This window comes from Sylvia atricapilla, chromosome 6 (genome assembly GCF_009819655.1).
Source record: "Sylvia atricapilla isolate bSylAtr1 chromosome 6, bSylAtr1.pri, whole genome shotgun sequence".
In the NCBI taxonomy this organism is placed as follows: domain Eukaryota; kingdom Metazoa; phylum Chordata; class Aves; order Passeriformes; family Sylviidae; genus Sylvia; species Sylvia atricapilla.
The window spans coordinates 5,578,848-5,596,517 of NC_089145.1; the positions used below are offsets into that span (position 1 = coordinate 5,578,848).

General features: G+C 36.3%; 1 protein-coding gene across 1 annotated transcript in view; it reads right to left on the reverse strand.

Annotated features, from left to right (window-relative positions):
- Positions 1 to 17,670, reverse strand: part of METTL15 (methyltransferase 15, mitochondrial 12S rRNA N4-cytidine) — a 76,437-nt gene that overhangs the window by 33,717 nt on the left and 25,050 nt on the right. The window contains exon 2 of the mRNA XM_066320518.1: positions 6,573 to 6,709. Within this exon, the coding sequence (XP_066176615.1) occupies positions 6,573 to 6,709 (137 nt within the window). The remainder of the gene's footprint in view (positions 1 to 6,572; positions 6,710 to 17,670) is intronic.

Sequence of the window (17,670 nt, forward strand, 5' to 3'; positions counted from 1 at the left end):
CCTCTCTGAGTCTCCTTTTCTCCAGGCTGAACACCCCCACCTCCCTCAGCCACTCTTCACAGGACTTTCTCCCTAGATCCTTCCCCAGCTCCATTCCCCTCTCTGGAAATGATTCGTCACCTCAATGTCTTTCTTATAGTGAGGGGCCCAAAACTGTCTTAAGGTGCAGCTTTATCAGTGCTGAGTATGGAGGGGGCAATCACTTTCCTGGTCCTGCTGGCTACACAATTTCTGATAGGAGCCAGGATGCCACTGGCCTGCCAGGCCATCTGGGCACACACTGGCTTATCTTCAGTGCTGTTGACCAGCACTCCTGCGTCCTTTTCTGCAGGGAAGCTTTCCACTCTGCCCCCACCCTGCAGCACTGCAGCAAGTGGTAGTGACCCAAGTAATTCATTTTGCTGTCCTTCATACAACTGTCCTTTGCCCAGCAATCCATTCTGTCCAAATCCCTCTGTAGAATCTCCCTACTCTCCAGCAGATCAACACTCCCACCCAACTTGGTGTTGTCTGCTAATTGACTTAGAGTGCCCTCAAGCCCCTTGTCCAGATCATCTATAAAGACATTAAAAGGCCAAAAGACTGAGCCCTGGGGAACATAACTCATAACCAGGCACCTGCTAATCTAACTTCAGTCATCACCACCCCCTGGGCTCGGCCATCCAGCCAGTTTCGACCCAGACAAGAATACACCTCTGCAAGCCATGAGCAGAAAATTCTCCAGGAGAATTCTGTGGGAACAGTGTCAAAGGCTTTACTAAAGTCCAGATAAATGACAGGTATAGCCTTTCCCTCGACAAGGTTTTAAGAAAGCACTAAAGGGACAAGATATCCAACAAAGTGAATAGAGACACTTGTCTTGTACGTGTTTTCTGTGTCAGGGCAATTTTGAATTTTATGTTTAGATACAGAAATATGTTTGGCTTTCCCATTCAAACCTTTTGGGAAACAAAATAAATATCAATAAAGTAATATTTTAACACTAATGGCATTTTAGGATCTTTTTAATACTCTCAGTTGAATTTTTCCACTTCATATTTAAGTAACTCACTTATCTTTGTTGCTTGCATTTGAGAGACAGACATATCTTGACATACGTGGAGAAAGAAATAACCTTACAGGTAACTAATTAAGTATACTTACATGTAGTCAAGGCACCATTACAGTGAATATGTCTTGATTGCACATTAATTGTATTTCTTACGCACTACAGTTAAAAGTTAAATAAAAATACTATCTAGCAAGAAAAGCATCAATGTATAATGCTCAGCTACAATTCATAAGCATATAAAAAAGCTTATCAAAATTGGAAAAAAAAAAAAAAAGCTCTATTTTTTCTAGAACTGGGGAAAAAAATCTATTTTCCCCAGAGCATTCTATGCACAGCTGATCTATCACATTTTTTCTGCAAACTTTGTCTAACTCTGAAAGCAAAACCCACAAGAACCCTCACACTTCAAAATCACTTTAAAACCATATTAAAATGGTATTTAAATTGTATGAGGAATTCTATACTATTTCTCTGTACTTTGGGGGCACAATTTCTTATTCTGCTCAGAGAACTACAAAGCATGTATTTTTTTCCTCTATATTGGCCTTGCATGAGTTTCTCATATTTTAAAAATTTCCATGATATTGGTTAATTGCCAGATTTCTGCCACTTCTGTAGCATCTTCCTTTCAGTGGGCATGAAAGGGTTTACTTGTGATATATATTGCTACTGACTGAATTTTATCTTGTTCTCCTGGATTCTCAGCAGCAATTCCCAAGTTAGTGGCTTCCCCAGAAAGCACGTCAAAGGATTCCCACCCACACACTGAATATCTAACAGACCCTGACCCATTTTCTCCTTATTAAAGCAGCATTACATATTTAGAAAAATAAAAATAATAAACAGAAACACTAAATGAATGTGAGAATTGCAGCTGGAACTCTACCCTCTTCAGATTTAAGTTCTGACAAAAGCGTTATCAAAAAGTAGAGACACATTTAAAATACAAACAACAAATATATTTTTCCTCAGTTTTCTCCTCCAGTGACTTATTACTCCAGCTATCTTTCAGTTAAATACATGGAGGATTTCATTTATACGTTCTGAATATAGAAAAAAATCCCTTAATTTAGCCACATTTATCTCCTCTTGTCACAATCTTTGGGCATATTTCAAAGAATCATGGAATTGTTAGGGTTGGAGAGATCTCTGGAGATTTCATTTTTAAGTTCTGAATACAGGAAAATCCCTTAATCTAGCCATATTTATCTCCTCCTGTCACAATACCTTTGGGCATATTTCACAGAATCACAGAATTAGAGGGACCTCTGGAGACCATCCAGTCCGACTGCCTTGCCAAGACAGGGTCACCTGAAGCAGGTGTCACAGAAACTCGTCCAGACATATTTTGAATGTCTCCAGAGGGAGACTCCACAACTTCCCTGGGCAGCCTGTTGCAGTGCTCTGCCACCCTTAACATAAAGAAGCACTTCCTCATGTTGAGGTGGAGCTTTTTGTGGTTTAGTTTATTGTGTTTTAGCCATTGCTCCCTGTCTGGTCACTGGGTACCACTGAAAATTCTGGCACCCCTCTCTTCACACCTGCACATTTATGTGCATTGAGGAGCTCACCTCTCAGACTGAAGAGGTGCAGCTCCCACAGTCTTTCCTCATGACAGATGCTCCAGACCCCCACACTTGCTCCATTAGGCTCCTCTCTGCCCAACTCTCCAGCCTATGGAGGTCCCCCTGGGTGGGAGCACAGCCTTCAGGCATTCTACCTCTTCATCCAGGTGTTGATAAACAGGCTGACTGGACCCAGAACTGATCCCTGGGGAACATCCCTGGGCAAAGGCCTCCATCTGGATTCTGCTCCACTGACTGTGACCCTCTGAGCTCTGCCCCTCAGCCAGGTCTTGATGTGCCTCACTGTACGTTCCTCTAACCCCTATTTCCTGAGGGTGTCGTGGGAGAGTGTCAAAAGCCTTGCTGAAGTCAAGGCAGACAACATCACTGCTCTCTCCTCACTGACCCATCCTGTCATGCCATCATAAAAAGGCTATTAGATTGGTCAAGCATAATTTTCCCTTGGTGAATCCATACTTACTAATCCTGATGAACTTCTTTTCTTCTGCATGCTTTGTGATGGCCTCAAGAATGATCTGATCACCTTCCCAGAGAGTTTCCCAAGTTCTCCTTTTTGCCCTTTTTGAATCTAGGAGGAAACACTGCCCTTCCTCCAGTCACCAGGCATGTCTCCCATTCTTCATGCTCAAAGACAATGGAGAGTGGCAGAGCAGCAATATCTGCCAGCTCCTCAACACCCATGGGTGCATTCCATCAGGGCACACAGATTTATGGGTGTTAAGTTAGTCTAACACAATCCTCTATGACCAAGGGGAAGTTTTTCTTTCTCTGGCCTTTCTCTCTTACCTCTGAGGTTTGGGATTCCTGAGGGACATTCTCAGCAGTAAAAACTAAGGCACGAAAGACACTTAGTACTTCTGCCTTTTCTGTGTCTTGTTACATCCATCTGATTCAGCACTGGCCTCCCATTTTCCCTAATTTTCGTTTTCCTGCTGATGCATTTGTAAAAGAACTTCTTGTTGTCCTTTTTCACATTCCCTACATTTCTCTCTTTCGTTTGAGATTTTACTACTCCCTGCTCATCCATGCAGCTCTCCTGCCCCCTTTGCTTGATTTCTTGATCATGGGGGTGCACAGGTCTTGAGCTTGCCATCTTCAACAAGTCCTCAACTTGCCATCAAGTAAGGCCCCTAGGTCCCTTTCTACAGTGCTGCTCTCCAGCCTCTCATTCCCCACTCTGTACATAATTCCAGGGCTGCCCTGTCCCAGGTGCAGAATCCACCAATAAAATGGTGGATTACACCATCTACAAAAAATAACAACCCAACCCTGAAGATGAGGGGAATTCAAGTTCTTCTTAATAAAGGCTCACAAATCTATGGGACCACAGGAGATGCACCCTAGGGTGATGAGGGAGCTGGCACACGAGCTTGTGAAGCCACTCCCATCATTTATCATCAGTCCTAGCTGACTGGGGAGGTCCCACATGACTGGGAGTTCCAGTCATCCACAAGAGGAGTTCCTTCATCCACAAGAAGGGCCAGAAGGAGGATCTGGAAACTACAGGCCTGTCAGTCTGACCTCAGTGCCTGGCAAGATAATGGAACAGATCATCTTGAGTGCCATCACAAGGCACCTACAGGACAGCCAAGGGATCAGATCCAGCCAACGTGGGTTTAGGAGGCAACTATTTAATCTGAGATAGACCTGACCAAATACAGATGTCAACTGGATGAATTCCCTGAGCTTTTGATGCCCACACAGATTTGAATTGAACTGATACAAGATTTCTTTCTAACACAGCGCAGAAAATAGACAATAAAATCTCATAATGTTAGACCAACTATCTTTTAATGAATACTGAAAAAATCCATTTATAAAAGCCCCATATTTCAGAAGTAAATCTTTTACACTAAACTGATTTGTAAGAAAACATTAGCTTTACCTGCTTATAAATTATAATCCTTATACTTCCTTTCTCCTTTTAATTTGACAATGGTTTATGCAACTGACTTCCCAGGGAAAGCAGATTAATAATTAGCACATATAGAACATTCTTTCGCAATAAATTTTAACACAAACTATTATAAGAAAAGATAATATTTGCCTTATGAGAAAGGACTCACCTCTTCTTTCTAATAGGAAAGACAGAGTATGAGGGAAAACATCAGAGCAAATAAGACTATGGCTCTGTATCCTACAAAACATATCCAGGTAACATGCAGTCATCTTTCACTGATTGAGATTTTTCAACACCACTATGTTATTTAAGAATCCACTTCATTCAAAGGGTAGATAACTTGCATCCATATAGGTAGACACCACGATCAAAAACAAGAATCAGGCGACCTCCTTTGTCTATTAAACCATAGTAAGTTACATCAACTGCTATACAAAGTTCATCTTTTCTACGCAAGCAGAAAATTACCAATTTCAAATACGGGCAGAAGAGCAACCAACACTTGTAAAATCTCTTCATCTGATAATATATCTGATAAATAAACTTTTCACATCCAGGTTTGCATAGGATACCTTCAGATAAACTTATATTGAGTCAGAGGACTGTTCATTGCTGTGTGAATGTTTCAAAAAGACTGGTTTTTTTCTATGACACAAAGAACAGAAGACTTTACAACTCCCATGACATTTGGCAGAACATGTTTGCAGGCTTAGTCTAAATGAAAATGGACTTTCCCTGACAATATTCTCCACAGGATTCTGTCGAAAAGAGCTTTCTCTGGAGAAGTAACAGTGGAGAGAGGAATTCCACAAATTCGTAAGTATACACTGCATGTCATTTCAGCCCACAATGAAGTGAAAATTTAGATAAATATATGTAAGTGGTCTTACAGAGTAGGATGATTAGAAACTTTGCTATGCTGTCTTGACACATGCTTGCATTTCTCCCACTGGGTCTCTGTCAAACTCATGGGAAGAAAGGAATGCACAGTTTGGCCTTTTATCTTAGAGGAGCTGAGAAACACCTTCTGCATTGCTGACACATTACTGCTGCCTTAGAACTTCTTTTTATGTGGGAAAACATGACTAAACAACCAGGTGGTTCTTTTATCCACTTCTTCTAGATTTCTTCTTACTGGAAACATTTGCTTTTCTTCATGTTAAAGCTCTTCTGAAATAATGTTTTCAACCTGACAGTGAGTATTCCCTACTTACTACCTTACCTAAATTTCTTAGGTCTTGATTACTTCATATTATTTAAATTTGTATCTACAAATTTTTACTTCTTGGTCAGATCTGAAAATCTGATTTTCTGAAAAGCTCATATTCAACTCTATATATTGCACACTTTTGCTAAATGCACTGATGTTCTGACTGGGTTCTTTCTTGAATTAAATAAAGGAATAAGAACTTTGCATCACTCAAAAAGGTGTAAAAATTTGCACTTAGCAATTGTTCATTTAGCAAATTCAGCACTCTTATTTAAAAAGAAAACTGAAGCATAAGCTATACACAGAAATTGTAACTTATTAAATTGTTCAGTAGTTTCTGAAGCCAGTGGCAAAATACTTAGCAAACCTAATATGGAATTAAAATTATTTTGGTGTTTTTTTTAATTAAAATATTCATATTCCATATTGAAATGACCTAATTATTTTTAAACACATTATTCCATCACTTGTGTGAAATATGTACCACAAAGACATGTTTTTGTACTCCTTTGCAATCAGAATCATCTATCTCAAGGCAAGCAGAATACATGAATCATTTTAAACCTATTTTTAAATATAAAATTAGCTACTTGATGCATGCTTAAAAAAAACACACACTTAACTCCAAAAACCTAAGAAGAACCTGCATGGAAATACTCATAAACAAATTGAACTGGATCTCCTATTCAACAGGGTACATACAGCACAGAACACTATTCTACAATAAGACATTAAAAACTATAAAAATACATTAAAAATTACATGTGAAATACCAAAATATCAACCTTATCTCAATCACATATACGACAGGAGGAGACAACTTACGGGTAGGCTTCTGAAAGCTGCTGAGCTATTTTATAAGCTGTGGGATCCCTGTCCAGTGCATACACGGTGATGTCTCTGGCTTTCTCTAGAAGAGCTGTTGTGTGACCTCCAGCTCCAAATGTCATATCAAGGAACCGCTGTTGAGTGAAAACACAAACAACTTTTTCCTTACAGCAGCAATAAAACTGGTGGTTGATTTAAAACTTACAATGAAAATCTCCCTCACATACTAGAGGAAAACATACCATTGCGGTTTTGGAAATATTTTTGTATTTGTCAGAATTGCAATTATGTCAGAATAACCTTTTACAAAAAAAACAAACCCAAAAAACCCCACCCATAAACATACAGATAAAAACACCACACAAAAAAACCCTCCTTCTATCTCATACTTGAAGGGTGATTATGACATCAAACTTCACATTGAGATAAAGTGACTGGAAAAGGCTGATGACTGCCAGCCACATCATGGAAGAGAATGTCTGGAGCAAACAGTTTGCCTGGAAAGACAGGAGACAAAGGAACTGGTGAGCAGGCTCCAACTAGTCCCAGCTTGAGAAGGGATGGAAGAAGAAAGGCAGCTGAGATAGGACTCTGGAAAGGTGAACACTGCTGTCCTGACAGCTCTGCAGTTTCTGTGGATTCATCCTAGAGAGGTTTCTGTAGTCAGCATGTGTATGACCAACAGGCTGACCAGGAGGCATTGCTACTGAGACCTTCCAAAGGAACAGTGACTTGGGACACAGTCAGCCACCTTGAACCAGGACAAGTTGAGCTATACAAGTCCACTAAGGGGAGAAAATTAGTACAACGTAATGTTGTGTTAAGTCTTGTTTTACCTAGAAAAGAGTAGTAGCGTTTCTAGAAGCTGCCCAATGCCCCTTCCTCCTTTGACCTAACAACACTGGTACTTGACTGATTAAAAGTCAAGAACTATTTTTGTTGACAGAAGTAACTGGCTCTTCACTTAGCAATGCAGTGGTTGTATGACTGTATGACTGTAGGAAATATTTTCTTTTCAAATTACTAAGTAACTATCTCTAATTCTATAGTCTAGGGAAGGCACACTGGAGCAGAGAAAGAAATTTTTTTTTTTTTTGCTCTTAGGACAATGTATCTAAACCAAAGTAGAAATGTGACTTACTCTCTGCACCTTGGTACTCCCATAAGTCTTTTCTCTCAGTTGATTGAACTGACCATCTGTTGACAGGATGAAACTCAAGCTAAACTTGAAAAACAAATTCTCCATATACTTCAATATTAATATCTGCATAGGGTTTTTTCCTCACTTCTCAGATTATTTTTTATGTGAAACGGGTTTTGAAGACTACTTATCAGCTATGATCACATAAAATAGAAATTTATATGAACTAAACCTATTCTCACAAATTATACACTGCAAGGGTAAGCACCTTTCAAGTGTTTTTTTTTTCCAACTTAACTCTTGAAAGAACTAAGATTCAACCAAAATTTCTTTGGATAAGAAGAGAAATTCAAAGGCAATGAAGACCCAAACATTTTTCCAGAAACATGTTTTAGAAAACATGAAGACTTAAAAATGAAAATCACAAAACAACAAAAACACAACAACAACACAACAAGAACAAGAATAATAATAATAAAATACTTGTGAGACTAATAATATAAGTCTACTGCGGCTGAAAGTAAGGGCAAATTATGGTCTTTAAGATCATTAAGCTGCATTATTTACCACAATTTCTTTGTGCTATACTATCATGTTTCCTAAGCTTATGGTCTAGAAGCAAACTTTCCAACAATATTTTACAAAGTTAATGAAGGAAACCAAATTGAGTTGGGTGATCACCCAATATTAAATTGCATCACTCATAAGAATAAATAAAGCACTGACCCAGAATATTTTGTAGGCAGTATCTATAAGAAACTTACATTACACAGGACATACCATCCATACTGTATAAATGCTCCCACAATCTATTTAAGCATTCTGATTTATCTTCTACCATTACAAAAACAAAAGTATACTCATTGAAACTAATTTATACACACAAAACTGAAACAGTTAAAAATGTGGTTGCTTCTTTAACACAACAGAACATAAGAATTTAGCTAGATTTTAAATATACTTGCACACGCTAACAATTCCAAGCATTTTCTCTATAAGTTCTCACATACCACTAAGATTCAGAGAAGCTCCCTTATGACAAAGATTCCAATCAGTTTGGATTTTCTTTGCATTGTACTTTACTTCGACTACACCTACAAAAATCCAATACTGGCTATTGAATGGAATATTAAATTAGCTACTTTTTTATTATCTCCCTTCAATGAAAATTATTATTATAAAAATGTAATTTTTAATTCTGCATTTAGCTTAGAAAATTGAAAAAATGAACATGAATTCTAGAAAATATACAAATCCTCTTAAATTACTTTAAAAACTTCCAGGGTATATCTGTTATGTTTTAACTTCCACTCAAGTTATTTCTATTTAATCCTTACCAGAAGTAATGTACATAAGCAATAAACAGACCTCTAACTTTTATATTCTAGCTCTGTAGGGAAATCCATTTAGAAAAAGCCCTTTAGAAATATGTGAAGAAGCAACAGAAAATTAAACCTTTTTTTTTTTTTTTTTTTTTTTGCATAAGATTAACCCACTCAGAAATGCACTCAAAAAACTTAAACACAGGAATCCCAAGTGTCATTTAGGATTGCACTGATTCTGCAGCAACACATTACAATCAAAACCAATCTAAATTATATCATAATTCCTCTTAAAAAAAAAAAAAGTTTAATCAGCATGAGTCACGTCTTCATGGTTGGATTTTGTTGTTTTGTTTAAAAAAAAAAAAAAACTCTTACTATTTTTCACAGCTAAAAACCAGACGAAAATTTTCAAAAACATTAGTATTGTCTTTCCTAAAACAGACCTGCAGTATTGACAGGAAGAGTGACAGAAGGTATAGGAATTTTCAGAAGACCTACTTCTATCTTTAAAATAAAATAGTTTGGAATAATAATTTTATTCCACTTGAAATTACTAGTGACATGAATTTCCAGAAAGTAGTCTTTTCCCACTAGTATGTTTAAGTAATGGTTTATTTCTTGCATGTCTGTTTGTCTTCTAAACATGTAACTCCTCTTTGGTCATCTCTAGGAAGTATTGAACAACTTCAAGAAGATCTTTCTTTCACCAACACTTCTTTCACCAATACTCCAGAGAAAGTCCTTTGTTTCGCCATGCTTGAACAGCAGAATAGGAAAAGACAAATTAGGTACGTTTTTGGCCAAATCTCCAGACAATTTTGCTTTTCTAAGCAATATGTAACACTGAGGTTTTTATTTCCAGATGAATTTTTGAAGATCTTATAGCTCATTCAAGAATACTTATATTTTAATAGTGTCACCTTTCATCACAGATACCTGCTTCTGCTTTCATTAAACTTAAATTGGATAAACTTTAAGCTTGACAAGGCCTTTATACATGCTGCTTATTAATGAACCATACAGAAGACCTTGAAAATAAACAACAACAAAATACTAGCAATGCAAAGGAGAGAAGAAAAAGGATAGGGGTCATTGTATCCTGACACAGTTACAATATTCTCAATATTGTGACAGCATTGAAAAGCTTTAGTTCAGAATCCATGAAAGCACCTATTGTGAATGAACACATGCTCACTGAATTTCACTGCCCTTCCTGAAAGAACCAACACAAACCAACCAAACTTTTAAGCAACAGTAGACATGATCCTTAACCTGAGAGCACTACATACATGAGGATACAGCTCTGATCCAACCCTCATTCAATTCCTCATAATCAAGCTGTTCCACTCTAAGGCTACACTTTGCATCCAGAGCCTAAAAAAAAAAAAACTATCAACTTAACCTATCAAATAGAATGATTATAATATTAACATGACCATTTTGGAGCATTGAGCAGATTTGAAATTAATCACTGTAATATTCTGCTTCATAATATGCTTCTTATATATTCCATCCATCTTTCATGCCTGAAATAAAAGATGCATCATTTTTTTTTCTATCTCTTTCTCTCTTGCCTACTAGTTTTTAATCAAATAAAATTAAATGACATTTTATCCTCCTGGTCCTATAAATACTGGAAAAGATGATTACATGAATTTCTCCTGCAATGACTCACCATTCCATTGTTAAGTTATGATAGTCCTATCAGAGTCCCCTTGGGAATTTTATAATCAGTTTGTGACTGTACATTTTAGAAACCATTTGGCTCTTTCATGACATACAGATAGCAACAAACAAAAATTTCACAGCTTTCATTTTACAACTCGCTCTAGTATAGTTGGAGAGATACAAAGAGTTTTGAGTTCTCCATTTTAGTATGCAAGACTTTTTATTGAAAAACTTTCCTATTAAACACCTTTTAAGCATTTCATTTTACTATGACTGATCTGTAATTCCTCTAATGATTATGTTCCACATGCAATAAAGTTTACTCCACAACACCTAATAGCCTTTGTGATTATTGTTCCTTCACTATGTAACAAAATGAGATTGCAGAACTTACACAAAATTGAAACTCAAACATGACACATAAATTGAAACTACATAATACTAATTTAAAAAAACTAACTATTCCAGTATTGTCCACTCTCCTCTTTTTTCTTTCTTAAAGGCAAGAGCTTTATACCCTTTTTTAAGTAATTTGATCCTTTAGATGTACAACTTTATTTTCCCCTACTAACTTTAATTATTTCAAGTGCTCTGTCAGATGATCTTTCAAAAAATGATTTTTCTTCCTCTCACAACCCTGACAGTGTCTGAAAGAGGACTTCAACATATTAGACAATATCTCCAAGAGACTTTGGCAAATTGTACAAAATACCTAACTCATACTGAGTTAGAATATAGGACAAATCTTATGCCAAACTATCTTCTACCCTGGGTATCAGCACTTCATGAGCAGTTCCCCTCTTTTCCATTCCATGGCCACATTTCCAAACTCCTGCCATTTGCCTTTTTGTCTAGACAAACTGTCTCACCTTGTGCACACATGACAGCAAAAGATCATTAATACATTACGATAAGGCACTTGCCATGGCTCTTTCCAACATATAAAATTAATTTCTTCTAAAAACAGAAAGACTGTTATTCCCCAAAAAGTAACCTTGCACTGCATAATTATTTGTTCAATCCCCATTCCTGTTTACCCAGTTTTTCTATTAAAAAAATAAATACATAAAGAATCTATATGTCAATGACCATCTTGTGTGCCTTCATCAAGTGTAATCACCTAAACCATCTTACCTCCAAGTTCTCTGATTAAAAATAAAAGTCAGCCTCAAAACAGCATTCCCAGAAAGATGCTGTTCCTTCCTCAGTCCTGTCTTGCACTTCCTTCAATAATGTAATACACAACCACAGAAGAGACAACTTCACAATTATTCCCCTCTGATACTCTTGTATCCTGTTGTTGCATTTTTCTCCTTCTTGTCTAAAGAAACGTTTCACTGAATGGCCATTCAAGTATAGTGAGTAGAAGATTTTGCAGTACTCCTCCCAAATGAAATGGTCATAAGATTCACCAAACTTAGAATGTAATGAAGACAACTATCATGCCATGGAACAAAACTAACACTATACGCAAATTACGGTGCATGATCTCTACATAATGTAACACTCATTAAATTTTGCCATTTGCAGTCTTATGTATCAAAATCAGTCCAGGTGTAGTTTTCACAGAAAAACGTTACTCAAAACTTACTTAATACCAAAAAAAAAAAAAAAAAAAAAAAAAAAAAAAAAAAAAAAAAAAAAAAAGGAAAAAGAATCCTACTTAATCAGTTACTTCTTTTACCTAATGGGAAAGACATACTTCCTGAGCTGCAAAAAAACAAGTAATGCTGTTTTCAGAACAGAAAACAATATGAATGCCAAGTTTAAAGAAGGAACAGAAGAAAAATTAACTTGCAAAAATCACACACTTTCCCAGTACCATGTGAATACTACATATAACGTTTTAACAGTGATACATGCCTAATGGAGGACTTTCCACCCAAAACAGGGCTTTATAAAATTATAAACTAGAATCACAGAACTTTGCTCTGGGAGAAAGGAAAAGGAAATATATCCACAAACACTGCTGCAACAGCCAAGAACACAGCCCCAAAACCTCACCATTCATGTTTCATCTTCCTGAAGAAAAAAAAGAAGAGTTACAAAGAATGACAATTATGAAAGTAGTATACTTTTAGTTTTATCAATTATGAAATTAGATTATTTTCAGGAAACTTGCATAACATATTTTTTTGAAAATGGCACTCTTTCCAACTTTTACTGGGTTGGGAGAAACAAAACCAGAACACTGATTTGTTTAAAACATACTACAAAGAAAAACTGAAGAACAGCCACCCAGCATCCAAGCTATGTTGCCTAACTTTTTAGCTTGCTAGAAGAAAAGGAAACACCTGGAAACTGCTGCCTGAAGAAAGAAAAATAAAATGAAGACACTTTCATGGAACTGCCATTCATGAAAACATCAAAGTAATAATAGTTTTTTCTTGGAGTATTATTATACTGAATAGTCTAACAAAAGCAAGTTCACAAAAATAAATGGTTACATGATGGGCAAGAAATAGGTTTTGAAATATTTCTGTAATATTAAAGCCACCATCAACTAGTGTATTCCAAGCCAATCAAAGCTAGATCACAGTGTTTCCCCCTGTTTTTACAGATCTTTCTCAGTGGGATGACAAGCCAACATTTTTCACAATAATATATTTTTCATACTTGAAATGAGAGCTACTGTTTGCTTGAAAATGCAAAGAAGGTCAAAATACTAGGATGTTTGTTAAGGCTAACGATAAATATTTATTACTGCATTGCCAAGCACTGTTAGTCTGCATCAAAGTATTCATTCTTATTTTATTTGTATCTATTCCATCTCTTTGCTGAAAAAAAATTCCTGAGAACAGAAAAGTAATATAAACAAAACAATCAACATGTTGCAAGATGCTTTTTGCTATTTCATTCTTCTGGTGTTTCTACGATGAGTCATGTTCTCTAAACTTGCTTTCTGAATTTCTTTCTTACTCACAACAGAAATTGTTCATTGTCACAACACAACTTGTTTTCCAATCTGCTTTATTTTTCAAATATCAACTCTAAGCTCAGTAAAATATATCTGACCTCTCATACAAACACCTTGAATTTTCTACAGCTTACTATTTTAAGACACACAGCTATTTAATATACACTAAGTAGAACAAGCTGAATTGAAGTGGAGAGCAGTGACAACAAGTTCTATTGGAATCTTTTTCTAGCAGTGATTTTTTTCCCCAAGAAATAGTTCATCTGCTTTATCCTTTTATTGTCACATCTTTCACAACTAATCGCTGCAAAGGCATGAATAGAGACATTTTAAAAATAGTTACTGTTGTCAGTGTTTCCTGAACAAACTACACAGACTATTGTTTGGCCACATATTTTAAAGTCCACTGTGAGAAAAGGCAATCTCTTCTCAGTTCCTCAGTATTCTATTTTCCTTCTGCAAAGCTCAAAACTGAGAATTAATGTTCAGTGCTGGCCTTTCCTAAAACAAATCTTACTGAACCTATAGTTTCAATAAACACAGAGAGAAAATAAATCAGAAGGACAAACTAAATCTATAATCTTTTCCTTTTAAGTGGAAGGAAAAATACATCCAAACTTCAGTCATCTTTTCTTCCAGTCATCTAAATATAGGGATTCTGTTAAACAATGTGAAACAGCACTTACACTACAGGGATCCATAAACAGACAGCCATTCCTATTCCAGCCAACAGGCAGGACATAAAATACTCAAAATCCTAAATAGGCATCTACTAGGAGACAATGGCAAACACTGCTTTAAGAAGGCAACCTTCCCAAAATCACAGTTCACTCCACAACCAGCTTCCATGTAGAATTACAAATGTTGAGACTGGTATGCATGGAGAACAAAGGGAAACCTCAGGGATCAAATACACCAAGTCTGACCTCACCAGACTATCAATAAGACCACAGCTAGTGCATACATTAATTCACACGCATACACAAAATCTTACTAGCAGGAAGAACTACCATTTGAAAAGGTTAGTGCTTAAAAAACCAAACTTATCAACCTAGAAGTGTTCTGATTTGCTGCCTCCTTCTTCCCAGCCAGCAGCAGTAATTAATGACAACAAATAATATGCCTCATGATATTCCAACCAGTTTTCTGAATATCAACAGAAGACCAATTACAACTTCAGTGGATGAGTAAAGATTTTTCATCCTAAAATGCATCCTAAATGGTCTACACGGCAGAAGACAGGAAAAAAGGTTCTGTTGCTTTGAAATCCATATTTACCTTAATTAAGTTACTAAAATTTCATTCAGGCCTTTCTAACAGATTTTTTGACATTCTTTAGGCTACAGCCAAAAGGTACAAGGATTTCTATATTGTTGAGGTATTTCTTTAATTAATTACAGAGAAACAAAAATGCTTTCAGAAAAATACTTTCCACGTCGCAGCATGCAGCAACATACTACATGATAATTCTAGGAACAGAAAAATATGGTTATTTTCCTTTTTAATACTATTTGTAATGCACAAGGAAATTATATATATATATATATGTGTGTGTGTGTGTGTGTGTGTGTGTGTGTGTGTGTGTATTTCCATTCAGTACATGTATACCAACAAACACTAAAACCACGTTCAGTAACTTTACATACTATGTAATACAACTAGCTTTCTGTATCAACAAAGAAAAGGTAGACAGAACCATTTACTCCAAATTAATTTATAATCTTCAAAAACTCAAGTTCATGCTTTTCACTAACATTAAAACGTGGATATATGCATCTTATGCCATACAATGAAAATTAATTCAGGCTGCAGAAGCTGGACAACCAAGTCCCATGGAGCTCTAAAACCAACTTCACCCCACTGCCTAACCATGGCAAGGTGTTAGCTCCACATGACAGCCGAAATGGGAGTTAATGTCTTCACAAATGACTCAGTCTGAAAGGACCAATGGGGCCCTGGAAGAGCAGCTGTGGGGATCTTCAAGAACACCAAGCCAAGCAAGTTTGTTGCAGAGCCCAGCACACTGAACTTCTGAACTATAGGGGAAAAGTGCACAGGTTTAATAGACTTATGAATATTAATTTCCCTGCCCAGGGTGAGCTGAAAGCTCATTTTAATGGTGGAGGATACATGTTCAAGGGGGAATACCTGGCAGGCAGCTCAGGAAGGTTTCACCTTCCTGGTCCCTCAGCCAACAGGGAAAAGAGGAGGGCAACATGTGGCCAGGAGTTTAGGATAAAAGGAGGCTGCGTCCTCCTGAACCTTGAGAGAGCCCACAGGGATATGGCCTAGTGGACTCTCTCTCTTTGTTCAAATGAAGTTGATTCTTGAAGGACTCCTCTGTCTCCTTTGTGGACACTGGCCTTTCACAGTGTGATTTTCCACAAAGATAAGCCAGTCAAGCTGTTTCTGGGACCAGCGTGATTTAAAGCATTCTCACACTACCAAAACCACACACATGCTCCAGAAAATGCTTTTTAATTAACAGAAAATCCAATTATTCTGAGAGGATGTTATGCTCTAATGAAGATGTTTTCATAAAAACCTTAATGAAAGGAAGAAAACCTGTTCTGTAGCAAAGTACTTTAAAGTGTCAGGTTCACCCTAATATCTGATATAAACCACATTTGCTGCTGAAATTGTTCACCAACAAAATAAACACTACATTTCTCCTACCCTCTTTCTCCAGGTCACCTCCAAGGCATATAATCAAGGTTTCCACAAACTGTTGATTTTGAATCAAATTATATCACTATAGATTATCCCCTAGGGCTCTCTGACATGACAAACATGATAAAACTATTGTTTAGATATGCTGAAAACAGTAATTGAAAAGGCAAGTTTTTTACATTAAAGAAATAAAAAAAATTATCCTAAACACCTACCATGTATTCAACATTTGCATTTCTTACAGACCTATATATGCAGTACATATAATTCTGTCAATAATTTCCCACTAAAGCAGACAACCACCATTTCATCATTTTATCTTCTTTCCTACATGGACTGTGAGCTTTTTCAAAGAAATTTTAGTATCATTTCTTGCAAAGTACAGCAAAACATATGAGTCTAAAATTATTATGTGAGATATATGCAGAAAATCTTTGTTCTGCAGCTCATCACTTTTGAAGCCACATGTCTTGGAGCAATTTGGACAGATCATGAAGAAATACACTAGAAAAAAAAATTAGAACTATCTTTTCTTAACACATGCTCTGAATAAGTCCAGAAAATTATAATAACCAAAAGGAAGCTAAATTTTAATTGTGTAATAATTTTAAAGACATTTTTAAGGTATCATTTTGTCAGCGATAAAATGGAAATAATTCCAAATATCCTTACATAGAATCTTTTTGAGACATCATTTTGCATTTTAAATTGCTCACAATTATTTCTGAACAAACTATGATGGTCACTGTGCGCTGCAAATAAAAGAATGTAGTACAAAAGGAACTTTGAACCATTCCCCTTAGGTCACTATTTATGACACATTTATGAACATATTTATGTAAGAGTAAAAATTAAAAGCACTTCTTTAAAAACTTAAGTAAATGAGCATTTACCAAAAAAAAAAAAAAAAAAAGAAATCCCAAATCTATTAATTGCATTGCCAGTGCAAAGTCACACACAGGTAAAGTCATTTACACCAGCTCAGTTACACAGAACAATCCAAAAGGTCAGTGTTGACTTTGGAACATCTTATTATGGTAACAAACAATCTATTTAAAAGAGACTAATGGAAGTAGGATCACTTTTCGTCTGAAAGACATATGGAGTCTTTTTTCTGTCAACCGAAGTTCATGGCTGGACTCAGCTTACAACTCTGATCAGACTAGCATGCTTAAAACCCTACAGTGCAGAGAAATCTCACAAATATTCTCCTGTCAATACCTAAAACTTATCTTCATAGCACTATGAATAATACTTATTAATAGCAGTCCTTTCTTCTGATTGTACGTTTACAGGAAAATAACAATGCTAATTTACGCTCAATTTATCTTGAGCATACAAGAGTAAAAAAATAAAACCCCAACCAACTAAAAA